The sequence below is a fragment of the Centropristis striata genome, chromosome 4 (genome assembly GCF_030273125.1).
Source record: "Centropristis striata isolate RG_2023a ecotype Rhode Island chromosome 4, C.striata_1.0, whole genome shotgun sequence".
In the NCBI taxonomy this organism is placed as follows: domain Eukaryota; kingdom Metazoa; phylum Chordata; class Actinopteri; order Perciformes; family Serranidae; genus Centropristis; species Centropristis striata.
This window is the reverse complement of record NC_081520.1, coordinates 6,986,533-6,999,530: the sequence shown is the minus strand read 5'-3', so window position 1 is coordinate 6,999,530 and position 12,998 is coordinate 6,986,533. Positions and strand designations below refer to the sequence as shown.

Sequence of the window (12,998 nt, the reverse complement as noted above, 5' to 3'; positions counted from 1 at the left end):
ATCAGCACAAGAGTGAAAAGGAGTGATGACTTCTTTCTAAATATCTTTCATCATCAGTTCTTATCTTTAACTGCAGCCTGGTGTCATCAAGACATTTCATACAAAGATAGAGATAAGTAACAGAGTGATCTTTGCCCTCGGAGTCAGTTAATCATTCAGTGAAAGTGAAGACAAATCGTAGCTGTCTAAGCTCAGAGAGGATTCCTCCATCACTGGTGAGGCAACATGGATACAAAGCAGACAGAGGATGCAGCCGGAGACGTGAACCAGCAGAGCCGGAGAGGTGGACTCATGGCGAGGATCAAAGAATTCAACCCCAAGGAAGTTTTCACCTGGTGAGTGGAGATAAGACGCACGTTAGACCTTCGAACAGTCAGACACAGTGGTGGAGGAAGTACTAATGTCACACTGTGAAACAGTGGTGGAATGTAACTGAGTACATTTACTCAAGTACTGCACTTAAGTACAATTTTGTAATTAACTTGAGTGTTTCCACAAATGTAACTTTATACTTCTACTCCACTACATTTGAGAGGGATATATTGTACGTAAAATGCAAAACAAACAATCTGAGTGGGTCCATTCTTCATAATAAGGTACCTTTGTTTTTGACACTTTAAGTACATTTTGACACTTTTGTACTTTTACTTCAGTAAGTTTTGAATATAGGACTTTTACTGAAGTGGAGTCATTTCACAGTGTGGTATGAGTTCTTTTTATTGAAGTAAAGGATCTGAAAACTTCTTCCACCACTCCTATGAAATTACTCAACTAAAAGTAAAAGTCCTGCATTCAGAACTTACTGAAGTAGAAGTAAAACTTTGAAATATGTCAAAACATATGAATATTTAATGATTTCTTGCCTAATTTGCAAATTTAAACATAGTATTTCAGAAAACTTGTAATACAAAAAATATGGTCTTAATGCAAATAACAAACTGGGGACATTACATGAGTTTTAAAAAATTACCCTAATCACCTGTGGTGTCTCTACTTAAACCCACCAGACTCCATTGACAAAAATGCTAATACTAATACTAGTTGGTCTACCGCTGTCTCGATCTGGTAACTTGTTTATGTTATTGTGGGACTTTGTTGTTTTAAAGGGTTAGTTTGGATTCACCAAAGTCACACAATAACACAAACAGAAGAACTGATGGAGGCAGTTGAAGACCAGCAACTCCTGCGTTCGGCAGGCTAGAATCACTGTTTTAGTCAATAGAGTCTGGTGCCTTCAGTTCCCCATCAGAAAGGGCTGTCTGCAGTAAGAAGAAAAAAATTCTCCCCTTAAAGATATTATGAATCATACTGAAGATTTGCTGTTACTTAACCCTTTGATGCACAACATGGGTCTAAAGTGACCCGACTAAGTTTTTATATTATTTATCTTTGCAATAAATTAACTTTCAGTATTCATTCAGTATTCCAGGTTTTCCTCAATTAACTTGTTTTTCATCATCATACATCCTAATTTTTTGTTTTCATTTCTTACTTTTTGAATAAAAACCCTTTTTGTATCCTTACACTTCTAATGCACAAGGTCATTTTAATATTTTTTAATAATACAAAAACTATTGTTCTTCATAAAGTATTTAAAGGAAAAGTAGATATAATGATCTGTTGTAATAAAAAAAAAAAAAGATATTCAAACACCCAGCCAGCATGAAGTAACATGTGAAATGAATGCGGCTCATTTTTGACCCATGTTGTGCATTAGAACAGTGATTCCCAACAGGGGGGCCCGACCCCCCCAGGGGGCCCCCAAAGATCCACGGGGGGTCGCGAAGCCCTCTTGATTTTAAGGGATTGAATAAATCTAATGTGTTAAATATAGATGAGTCAGCATTTAATTCATTAGTGGGACAAAAACAACTAAATAAGGGCTACATTAAATGTTTATTAATTTATTTAAATAGAAAAAAATTCCTATAGAAAAGTTTAAAAATAAAGGCTATATCGCGAGAATAAGGACATGTGTAACATCCCTCCTGCAATATACACAGGTAACATCGCCTAGCGGTAACCTCACCTAACAACAGAAACACAGAGCTAATGGAAAAATGGCGAAGCGTCAGGGAGACAAAAATGCTGAATATCTCAAAAAAAAAAGAGAGGGTACCATTAAAGTCACATTGAGTTCTGCTTCATAGGAGCAATGGACAATGGGGGGGTCGCCAAAGTTTACAATGGTAAAAATGTGGGTCCCTCAAGAAAAAGGTTGGGAACCACTGCATTAGAGGGTGTTTGTGCATCAAAGGGTTACAGATAACTAATACATGCAGTGAATATTTTTCATAGTGAAGATTTTTACTCTGCACACCCTTCTCTCTGTCAGGCAGTTGGCGAGGACGTTGGCCATGGGTCAGGGCCTGGCTGCGCTCATCTGTGGGACGGCCATCTCCTCGCAGTACCTCGCCACCAGCTTCCATGTGAACACGCCGATGCTGCAGAGCTTCTTTAACTACATCCTGCTGACTGTCACCTACACCAGCATGCTGCTCTGCAGAACAGGTAATACTTCATAAATACTCAAGTCAAGCGTGACATAAAAGTACAGTATTTGGCTAAATGTACTTCTGGTAAATGATTGCTTTTTACTACACCAAATTGATGTGATCACTTTATAAAATATGATTTATTTTTTGTGTAAATTAAACTACTTAAAATGGTAACAATAAGTTACATTTTGACCAGCTATTGTACAACAGTAAAATACTAACAAATCAGCAATAATATTCACATATATTAAGAGGAGACACGACAGGTGAATAGGGTCAGTTTATTAACTTAAACATTATCACCATGAATCTTACCGTTTTCTGAAATGTTATGTTTATAAATGCAAATTAGGTGTGAACTCATTAAATATGCACCAATTTGCATATATTTCCAGTGCATAAATCTGAACATTGGATAAAGCAAATTTCAAAGTCATTATTTTATTTTATTGATATATTAGATCCAAAGCTCCTTACAGAAGGCAATTGGGATATCTCCTTTTATGATTTAATAAATCAGAAAATACTGTCAAAAGCCATTTAAAAAATCTTTTTTATCATGTTTTTAGAAACAAAATTATAAATCATCTATAAATCAGGGCATGAATGATTGTAAAAACCTTTGTTTGTTTGTATACATCTTGTGATGCTTCTTCTCTAAGTCATTAGATAGATAGATGTAATGTAATCAACAGAAATGGAACAATAACTTTTGGTGAATTTACAATGAAATGTTTGTTTCAATGTGTTTGTTTTGTCCATTTGTTAAGGATTAGGGTGGATAATAACTGAATGGAACAATCTCAATCTCAGGATGTTCCCCTTTAAACCGTAGGGGATGACAATATTTTCCAGATACTGAAGAGGAGATGGTGGAAGTACCTTCTGCTGGGGCTGGTGGACGTGGAAGCCAACTACGCTGTGGTCAAAGCGTACCAGTACACCACGCTCACCAGTGTACAGGTGGGTTCACTCCTGCACTCCTGTTTACACCAATGTGATGAAAAAAAGATCCTGCACTGCAAAAAAGCCAACTTGTATTTTTTGGCCCAAAACAGTGATTTAATTTGGTAAAACTTGGAAATATAAATGACTGACATTTAGGGCAATAATGTAAGTTAGCACAACAAAGGAAGCCAGTTGTCTGCTCAAAAACAAGTTGGTGAGTTGTTGTTACTTATATCTTTAAGTTGGGGTTCACAACAAGGGACAATAGTTCTGCTAACTCTTATTTCTTTGTTGTGGAATTTGGTCATTAGCGAAAGCTAGCGGCTAACTGATGCTAGCGGCGCTGCTTGTTACAGCTACAAGAGTAGCCATTAGCGTATCAATGCTAACTCAAAATTGTGGTCACAACATTAGCTGACATATAGCGGCTTTACAATCGTGCCAGAGAAATTCAGAGTTGAGCAAACTCAAAAACAAAACTTAAAATATTTAGTTTAATTGTCCAACTTAAAATTTTTATCGAAGTTTGTTGCCTTGAAATTATGAGTTCACCCAACTTTTCTTTTTTTGCAGTGTGTAGGTCAGTGTTCCCAACCATTTCCCCCTGTAGCCCCCCTACTTGTGTCTATAAAATACACACAAAGATAAGAATTTCAAGGACATTAAAATATTTAAATTTAGACATTAACCCAAAAGAACCCATGGTGTTGAAAGTTCAATCATAGGAGCTTTCAGTGTGCCATTTATGTTTCTAGACCATTTTTAAAATGTGAATTTTCTACAATGAAAACTATTACTATTTTTAATTTACATGCAAATAGACTGTTTTGCAGTTTTATTATTTTTTTTTTTCTGCTGTTTTTGTGTGTATAAATGGTTAAAAGATGCTAAACAGAAACAGAATGCATAGGAAGTTGACAAATTTGAACCAAAATCTCCTGGACTTTAGAGGTTTAAACATCCCAATCACTGTTAATGTTGTAAGACAGTTAGGTTTAGGCACCAAAACTACTTTCCTGAGGTTAGGAAAGAAGAAAAGGACAAGAAAAAGACATTTTAACAAACATTTTGCATACATCTGGTATACATAAATCAAACCCCTCCAATTATGCATCCTCAGATTAAACTTGCCATCTTTCCTCAATCTCTCATCTTGGATCAGATATAAAATAACATTACATTTTTATTCATTCCAATAAAATTGTGCAACTGAAATAGTAGTCATACAATGTCATCCAAAAATGATGACTAATCAAACAGCGATTTGTTCCAGTGTAGCAAAATTAGAGAAATAAAAATAATAATATTCATAAAAGAAAAAAAAATAACCAAAAAAAACAATAAATCAAATTATAAATAATTTAAAAAAAAACAAAAAAAAAAACAACATAACTTTTCAACTTCTGTAGCTACGAACCAGGGTAAGAAAAATACATAAATTCTAAAATAAGAACTTAAATTTCGGTCTTTGGCTCCACCTGCTGACTTACTTTTTTTAATCTTCAAGAGAAGCAAGACTCTAAAAAACAAAACAAAGAATTTGTTTTTTTATACAAACACATTTTATTTACATTTCAATGTGTTTCCTGTCTGCAGCTGCTGGACTGTTTTGTGATCCCAGTCCTGATGGTCCTGTCCTGGTGGGTTCTGAAGACGCGCTACAGGCCGGTCCACTATGTCGCCGTCTGCATCTGTCTCCTCGGGGTTGGGGCTATGGTGGGGGCTGACCTGCTGGCTGGACGGGACCAGGGCTCCAGTAAGATCTTCCTTCAACACAAGTGACTTAAAATCTTGTCTCCACCTGCCAAAAGGCTCAGCAGGTGGATGACGATCACAGTTTGGCTCTGTCAGGCTAAAGAGTGCAGTCTAAAGAGGAAAAGGAGATGTCAGGGGTTGAAATATTGTTGCGTTATAGCACAAACATGCACAGTGTAACTGGAGCTGTGATGTTGGAGGGTTACATATGATCATTGGGCCTCATTCACCAATATCTTCTTAAGAATCTTCTTAGATTCTTTCTTAAGTCCTTCTTAAGAAGATTTCTAAGAAGACCCTACGTCACATTCATCAACGTGTTCTTAAGCCGCTGAATTGTTCGCAGCCGTGTTCTTAAATTGATGAATGCCATCTCCTCGTAAATAGAGCGGGCGTGCCAGGTGAGTCTAATTAACATAGGATTAGCATAGGTAACCACCCATTAATGCCCATAAAAGGACCCATAAATAGGACTGCAGGGCCGTGTGTAGACGCTTAAAATGAGAAAAACTCTTAAAACAAGATAAATGATTTTTTTTAATCTTTGTAAGAAACAAATAATTGTCAGTGCACTCTGCTCGGGCCAGTTCATAGCTGCTTGCAGCTTTAATTTATCTTGTTTTAAGAATTCATTTCTTATTTTAAGCGTACAACATGCTTATTTCTAGATTTAACAATCTTAATTTAAGAAATCTTGTCAAGTGAAATTATCTGTCCATGCAGCAAGATCATTTCCCTCAGATTTAGTGTTTTTATCTTGTTTTTAGACACACCGTTTTTGCAGTGCACAGACTCTGTCCAACAGACGAAGGACATTTGTTTACATAAAGCTCAGAATGGAAGAAACCAGAGTCCAAACAAACTGACCACCAGCAGGCCAGTCAGTGTTATTGTGACAGTGTTTGAAATGATGCGTCTCTTGTCTCGTCTCCTCAGCCTCAAACATCCTGCTGGGTGACGGTTTGGTGCTGCTCAGTGCGTCGCTGTACGCCGTCTCTAACGTGTGTCAGGAGTACACGGTGAAGAACCTCAGCAGGGTGGAGTTTCTGGGCATGGTCGGCATGTTCGGCTCCATCATCAGCACCATACAGATGTAAGAGTGAGAGAGTGTAGATAGATAGATAGATAGATAGATAGATAGATAGATAGATAGATAGATAGATAGATAGATAGATAGATAGATAGAAAGAAATTCGGTTGTCACAGCAGTCCGGTATTCAAGTACAATAAAATACAATACAATAAAATACTGAGGTAGCATAAATAAAAACAACAATAGAAAAGAACACAGAATAGAACAAGGACACTTAAGAAGTTAAAAAAATAACATCAGTTGGTAGGTTGGCAAGATTCATTCATTCATTCATTCATTACCATTAACCGCTTATCCGCAATCGGGTCGCGGGGGGCTGGAGCCTATCCCAGCTGTCATTGGGCGAGAGGCGGGGTACACCCTGGACAGGACGCCAGACTATCGCAGGGCTGACACATAGAGACAGACAATCACACTCTCATTCACACGTATGGGCAATTTAGAGTCACCAATTAAACCTAAGTGCATGTTTTTGGACTGTGGGAGGAAGCCGGAGTACCCGGTGAGAAAGGTTGGCAAGATGATGGTAATAATTAAACTGGTGATATGATGATGAATAGTACAGTATATAATATATATAATATAATATGTAATAATAAGTGAGTGTGTGTGTGTGTGTGTGTGTGCTCTTGTACTTCCTACATAGTGAGGACCGGGACACGTTTTTAACCAACAGAGTGAGGACATTTTTGCAAAGTGAGGACATTTCGGCCGGTCCTCACTTCTTTTAAGGCTTTTTTGAGATTTAAGACTTTATTTTAGGGTTCAGGTTATATTAGGGTTTATGTTAGGGTTAGTTGTGAAGGGTTAGGGTAAGGGGCTAGGGAACAAGGTTATTATAGTTAACCAAAACTAAACAAAATAACAAAACTAAAATTGAAAAAAAACTAAATCTGAAATAAAAATAAAAATGAGAGTTTAAAAAAAAAGATAATTAACTGAAACTGTATTGTGTGGTTACAAAACTAACTAAAATTATAGTGAAAATGTCCTTTGTTTTTGTCTTTATCAACATAACAACACATACATAATGAAGATGGATAAGACAAAGGAAATAAAGGCAAAATTTACTGTGACCTCTTTAAATGTCCCACCCAACAAATTCCCCATTACAAAAAACTAAAACTAATAAAAAATAAACTAAAACTAAAGCATTTAAAAAAAAAAAAATACTAAAACTAAACTAAAACTAGCGAAATCCCTCTAAAAACGTGTGTGTGTGTGTGTGTGTGTGTGTGTGTGTTCAGGACTATAGACTCATTCAACATTATGTTTTATTCTGGTGTTATTTTTCCCAGGGTGATCCTGGAACGTAAAGAAGTTGCAAAAATCCAGTGGAGCTGGCAAGTTGGTGAGTATGGGGCAGGATAAAATGACCCTCACCTCTCATTTCATTGATTTTACAATAAAAAACATGTTTGTTTTTAGTACTGCCCCAAAATTATTTTTTTTCAATTCATTTTCTCTTGGAAATTTTATCACAGTTTTATGGCAATTTTTACATAAACGGCTCGGCGAATCTCTGAGGAATAGCACAGCATGCCCCGATCATTCCACGTTAGAAATTAATCCAATTTCTTCCAATTAGTTCCAATTAGACATGATACAAACTAAAGGTAGATACATTTTTTATGTTTATTGTCTATGTGCAAAAAACCCCACCTGTGCATTACACTGCCCTACAAAGTCTAACTGCAGTAACTACACAAAGGGTAAAACTGAGAAAAACTGCTTTAAAGTGTTTTAATGTTTTTTAACTGGCCAGCCAAATGGATTATAGGTAGGTAAGTGATATGACATTTATTTCTACATGTATTGATGATGTCTTTTCAATGCTCAAAAATCATGATGATTTATTTGAAATTAAAGATGTACTTTGTCAGTGGTTAATGTTAGGTGTTGGGCTTATTATATTTTTTGGGGGGGTTTATTTAATTTTTTTTCGTTTATTTTGGTTGAAAGGACGCTACTCTTTATAGAAGCGATGTTTGCCTGGATTCATGATGTCCAGGATTACAATCAATGATACTGGTTAAAGCTGTATTTTATTTTTTTTTTTTTTTGTATTTTATTTGTTTTCTGATCAAATGCATTTGACCAATTATTCCTAAACATTTAATCCAAATGGCTATAATTCAATGGTTTGATTCTACAAACTGTCTTTTAAATTTGTGCTGCATTTTGTAATGAACTTTTGTGCTGCACTTTTCTAATGTATTTTGGAATGTATTTTTACTGTTAAAGTTGTTGTAGGACTGTTGAGTATTACTTGTTGGAATGTGGACCCCAGGAAGACTAGCGAACTGCCATGGCATAAGCTAATGGGGATCCTTTACTAAAACATAAACATAAACATAAACATTTATTTGACCTTTGACCCCAAAAACGTAGTTACTGCACTCTGGTTTTGCTGTAAAAGGTTTTTTAATTTTTTTTATTTTTAAAAACATGTTTTTTTAAGCAATTGGATATGAACTTCTCTCCTGACTAAAGTATGAAGTTGACCAGCAGTGTCTCTCCCCTCAGGGCTGCTGTTCTCGGCCTTCGCTCTCTGTATGTTCTCTCTGTACAGCTGTATGCCCGTCGTGATGAAGCTGAGCAGCGCCACCTCCGTCAACCTCTCCCTGCTCACCGCCGACCTCTTCAGCCTCTTCTGCGGGATCTTCCTCTTCCAGTACAATGTGAGCACACACACACACACACACACACACACACACACACACACACACACACACACTGTTGAGAAATGCATTGAGGAAACCTTTAAAATTAAATTATCTGACTCCAACACAAAATCCTCACATATTTCTCTGCGCTGATCGTTTCATGGGGGATGATGAGCAGGAGACGTCTGAGTTCTCAGTTTAACTTCATTTTATTACAATACGTCAAGAAATGTGCAGTTTACAGAGTCTCTGGGTTCAAACTACACATCCCTGACAACACATTAGGCTGGTCAGTTCATGAAGTCTGGACGCAGTCTAATTTCCCTTAAACCCATTTTATAGCCTAACAAAAGTTTTCTAAGAATGTAGGTAGATATCTCCGGAAGGTCCCTCCTCTCAATCCGCTGATTTGTCAGTTTATTCAATATGTGGACACGTCATGTCACCAAGCAGAGAAGTTAGTTATCTTTCTGCTCAGCACATCATGTCTGTGTCCTGACCTGTTAACAAAACTTTCAAAACACAAACTCCTGCCTTGATATGACTTACAGAGATATTATTGGAGAGACAGATTTTGCAACAAACAATATCTAATCCACATAAAATATATATTTTTGTGATAATAGAATCTTACTCTAAATAGGGAAGAGGAAGTTTAAGCGGATGGAGTAAATGTATTTAGAGTAAATGTATTTAGTTTAATCTTAGTTTAAGAACAATATTAGCACATGATCATTGTATCAAAGCATCTGGCATGATTAATCTATGAATGCACAGAGAGAGGTTACATACACAGATAGTGAATTACGCACACATAGATAGTGACCTACGTCAACAGAGACAGAATAATAGATTATTCTAACAACACAAGCACAAAAGATTGTTCACAATGCTGAAGTCACAGTACGATATTATTGCTAAACATTTTACAATATGCATGAGTCTTGCGATAACATATATTACGATTTATTTCCTTTTTTGTTTCAGATTATTAAAGCGCCAAAAGAAAATTTATGGAATAATTTATGTAAGTAATAAGCTAAAATTTTAGCCTGATTTTTGCAGCAAAACAGGATTGTGAAGCAAACAAACTGATCTGTTTGTATTACACTGTACATAATCCGAATGAAGTAAATACATTTTTTTTGGAACTAGAATAATAAAATCAATTGCTCTTTTTAGTCCACTGGTACTGATTCAACATTTTATTTAAATGTTTATTTGTATTTTCAATATTAAAAAATAATATAATATATAATGAAATACTGATAGTTTGCCTCTGTGTATGGAGATACAATATTTCCATGCAAAATATCCTCTTGTGATTTCTCCCCTAATACACACAGAAAGTAGATTAATCCGCTGCTGAAAATAGTCCCCAACAAATGCACCATTTCCTCCTGTTGAGTAAAGTTTGCTAAAGTGTACAAAATGTTTTTAGCTTATTTTTTTTTTAAAGAAAATATTTTTTGCCTCATGTTAATTTTTTCACATGCTCAGAAGGACACAGAGTTTCTGGGAGCCCCAGAGAAGCAGACGGAGTGTTGTGTGTTGTGTTTTCACACATTTAGTTTAAAAGTTCAAAGTCCTTTACACAACGTTCACTGGAAACAGAATATTTAATCTGCAAATGTCATTTAACAATAATTTACCTTAGTTTTTGTTTTTCTTCTCACACAAACTGCTCTCTGAATCAGGCAGTTAAACATTATTTGATTCATTTAGTCAAGTATTGTACCAAAGTACAACTTTGAGGTACTTAAATACATTTTAGAGGGAAATAGTGTACTTTTTACTCCACAACATTTAGCTGACAGCTTTAGCCCTACTTTAATAACTCTAAAGCAGGGATGGGCAACTTAAATGCTGGAGGGGGCCACAATTTTTCATCGACACTACCACAGGGCCACATATAGGACCGTGTACTTAATCAGATATGATGAAACTGCAATTTTAAATATGTTAACAGTGCAGTAACTTAAGATATTTCATGCTCAAATGAAAGTATAGCAGTATAAATAGGAATACAAAAGGTTTGAAGTAAATAAAAAATAACCACTTACTGTGATTTCTTTTTTTTCAGTGCAAGAACAGCAGACCAACATTAATTGCTATTTAATTTTAATTTAATTTTTACACTGCACTTTTAAGATTTCATGCTCAAATGCATGTAGTTCCCCTCCCCTTTTTTTATCTATTTTTTTTTATAATTTTGTATATGTGTATGTGTATATGTATGTGTGTATGTGTGTATGTATGTATATATATATATATATATATATATATATATATATATTGTGTGTATGTATGTATGTGTGTATGTATGTATATATATATATATATATATATATATATATATAAATATTTATTTATTTATTTATTTCAATCTCTCTCTTTTTCTTTCCCTAGTTATTTATTTATTAATTTTATTTTTATCATCATTATTGCTATCATTATTGTTTATTATTATTATTTTTCTTGTACGTGCCTTCTTGTTCTACGTTGTTCACCGTTTGTAAATTTACAAAATGTGCAATAAATATATGTTTTTAAAAAAAAATCATAATAATAATCCAATAATATATTGATATTTAAATATTAAAATATCACCTGCTGTCTCTGCAGTTCTCTGGACTCTACCTGGTCTCACTGGTGGTCATCCTCATCGGCTTCATCACCTACAACGCCGTGCCGACACCCACTGACCGCTCCGAACCCGTCACCTCCTCCTCTTCCTCTTCCTCCATCTGTGAAGAAGGTTATTATGACAACCCTGTGGCAGTTCAAGATGACATCACCAAACAGGAGGTGACAGTGAGGATCACAGCTGAGGAGGAACGTGGGATTGATGATGAAAATGTTGGATGCAGCACTAAAATGTGAACTACAGCACAGAAACCTGTCAATATGGGTTTTGGTTTTTTTAAACATTTATTTATTGAGTTTATATACATGTAGAAATGAAAAATACAATTAATAGGAAAATAAATAAATACAAAGAAAAAAGTTGAAACAATGATCATGTTTTAAACTATTGTTATATGTTATATATATTATACATTTTGTTATTGTGTCAGGAGTATTTTAATTTTGTCTGTTTTTTTTTCATCGTCACCAAAAAACATCAAGTGTAAGATATTTAACCCGCTGTATAAAAATATTAAATGTCACATAAAAAATAAAAACATATATATATATATGTTGGACTATATATATGGGCTTAAATTTGTCTCATATAACTAAGTACATTTACTCAAGTACATTATGTAAGTTTAGTTCAGATATGATTTATTTTAAATAAATAAATAAATGTATGATTTATGAAAAAAATTGCGAGATAAAGAATATTAATTAATTTAGCTTTTATTAATGCATTAAGAATTGTGATTCAGCAGAGATGTGGACTTGATTCGCTTTTTTGATGACATGCAACATGACAGAAAATGAAGAAAAAGACAGAGAGAGAGAAAGAGAGATAAAACTGGAAAACTGGAATTAGAAACAAAAACTTTTTTATTAAACGACAAAACACTTTTGTTTGTTCAGTGTTTTGATGATCTTTTGATGATGAGCTTTAGTGCCATCTAGTGGCCACAGCGGGGAATTGCAAACTGTTCAGCGGAAATCGTGCTTCATGTCGAGAAGCCCCTGACTGCATGTCTGAATTAAGGTTATTATAGTTAACGAAAACTAGAATTGAAAAAAACATTTTCGTTGACTGAAATAAAAATAAAAGTTTGAGGTTTTTTTAAAAACGATAACTAACTGAAACCATATTGTGTGGTTACAAAACTAACTAAAATTATAGTGAAAATGTCCTTCGTTTTCGTCTTTATCAACTTTTTTTGTACGTAAACCCTTTTGGTTAATATGAAATCTATTTCATCTATCTGGTTTTATGACTTAATAAACTATTGGGGCTGAGATGGATAAGACAAAGGAAATAAAGGCAACATTTATTGTGACCTCTTTGAATCTGGCACCCAACAAATACTAAAATTAACACTAAAACTAATAAAAACTAAACTCAAACTAAGC

General features: G+C 34.8%; 1 protein-coding gene across 1 annotated transcript; it reads left to right on the top strand.

Annotated features, from left to right (window-relative positions):
- Positions 1-225: 225 nt before the first annotated feature.
- Positions 226-12,145, top strand: LOC131970346 (solute carrier family 35 member F2-like). The gene is made up of 8 exons (XM_059331719.1): positions 226-335; positions 2,336-2,511; positions 3,334-3,461; positions 5,043-5,202; positions 6,138-6,294; positions 7,593-7,645; positions 8,821-8,975; positions 11,586-12,145. Exons 1-8 carry the CDS (start codon positions 226-228, stop codon positions 11,841-11,843), a joined length of 1,197 nt encoding a protein of 398 aa, XP_059187702.1. The 3' UTR covers positions 11,844-12,145.
- Positions 12,146-12,998: the final 853 nt, after the last annotated feature.

Coding starts and splice junctions, on each gene's coding strand:
- LOC131970346 (XM_059331719.1), top strand. CDS start 226: ATGGATACAAAGCAGACAGAGGATGCAGCCGGAGACGTGAACCAGCAG. Junction 2,512..3,333: donor CATGCTGCTCTGCAGAACAG/GTAATACTTCAT, acceptor TTTAAACCGTAG/GGGATGACAATATTTTCCAG. Junction 6,295..7,592: donor ATCATCAGCACCATACAGAT/GTAAGAGTGAGA, acceptor TATTTTTCCCAG/GGTGATCCTGGAACGTAAAG.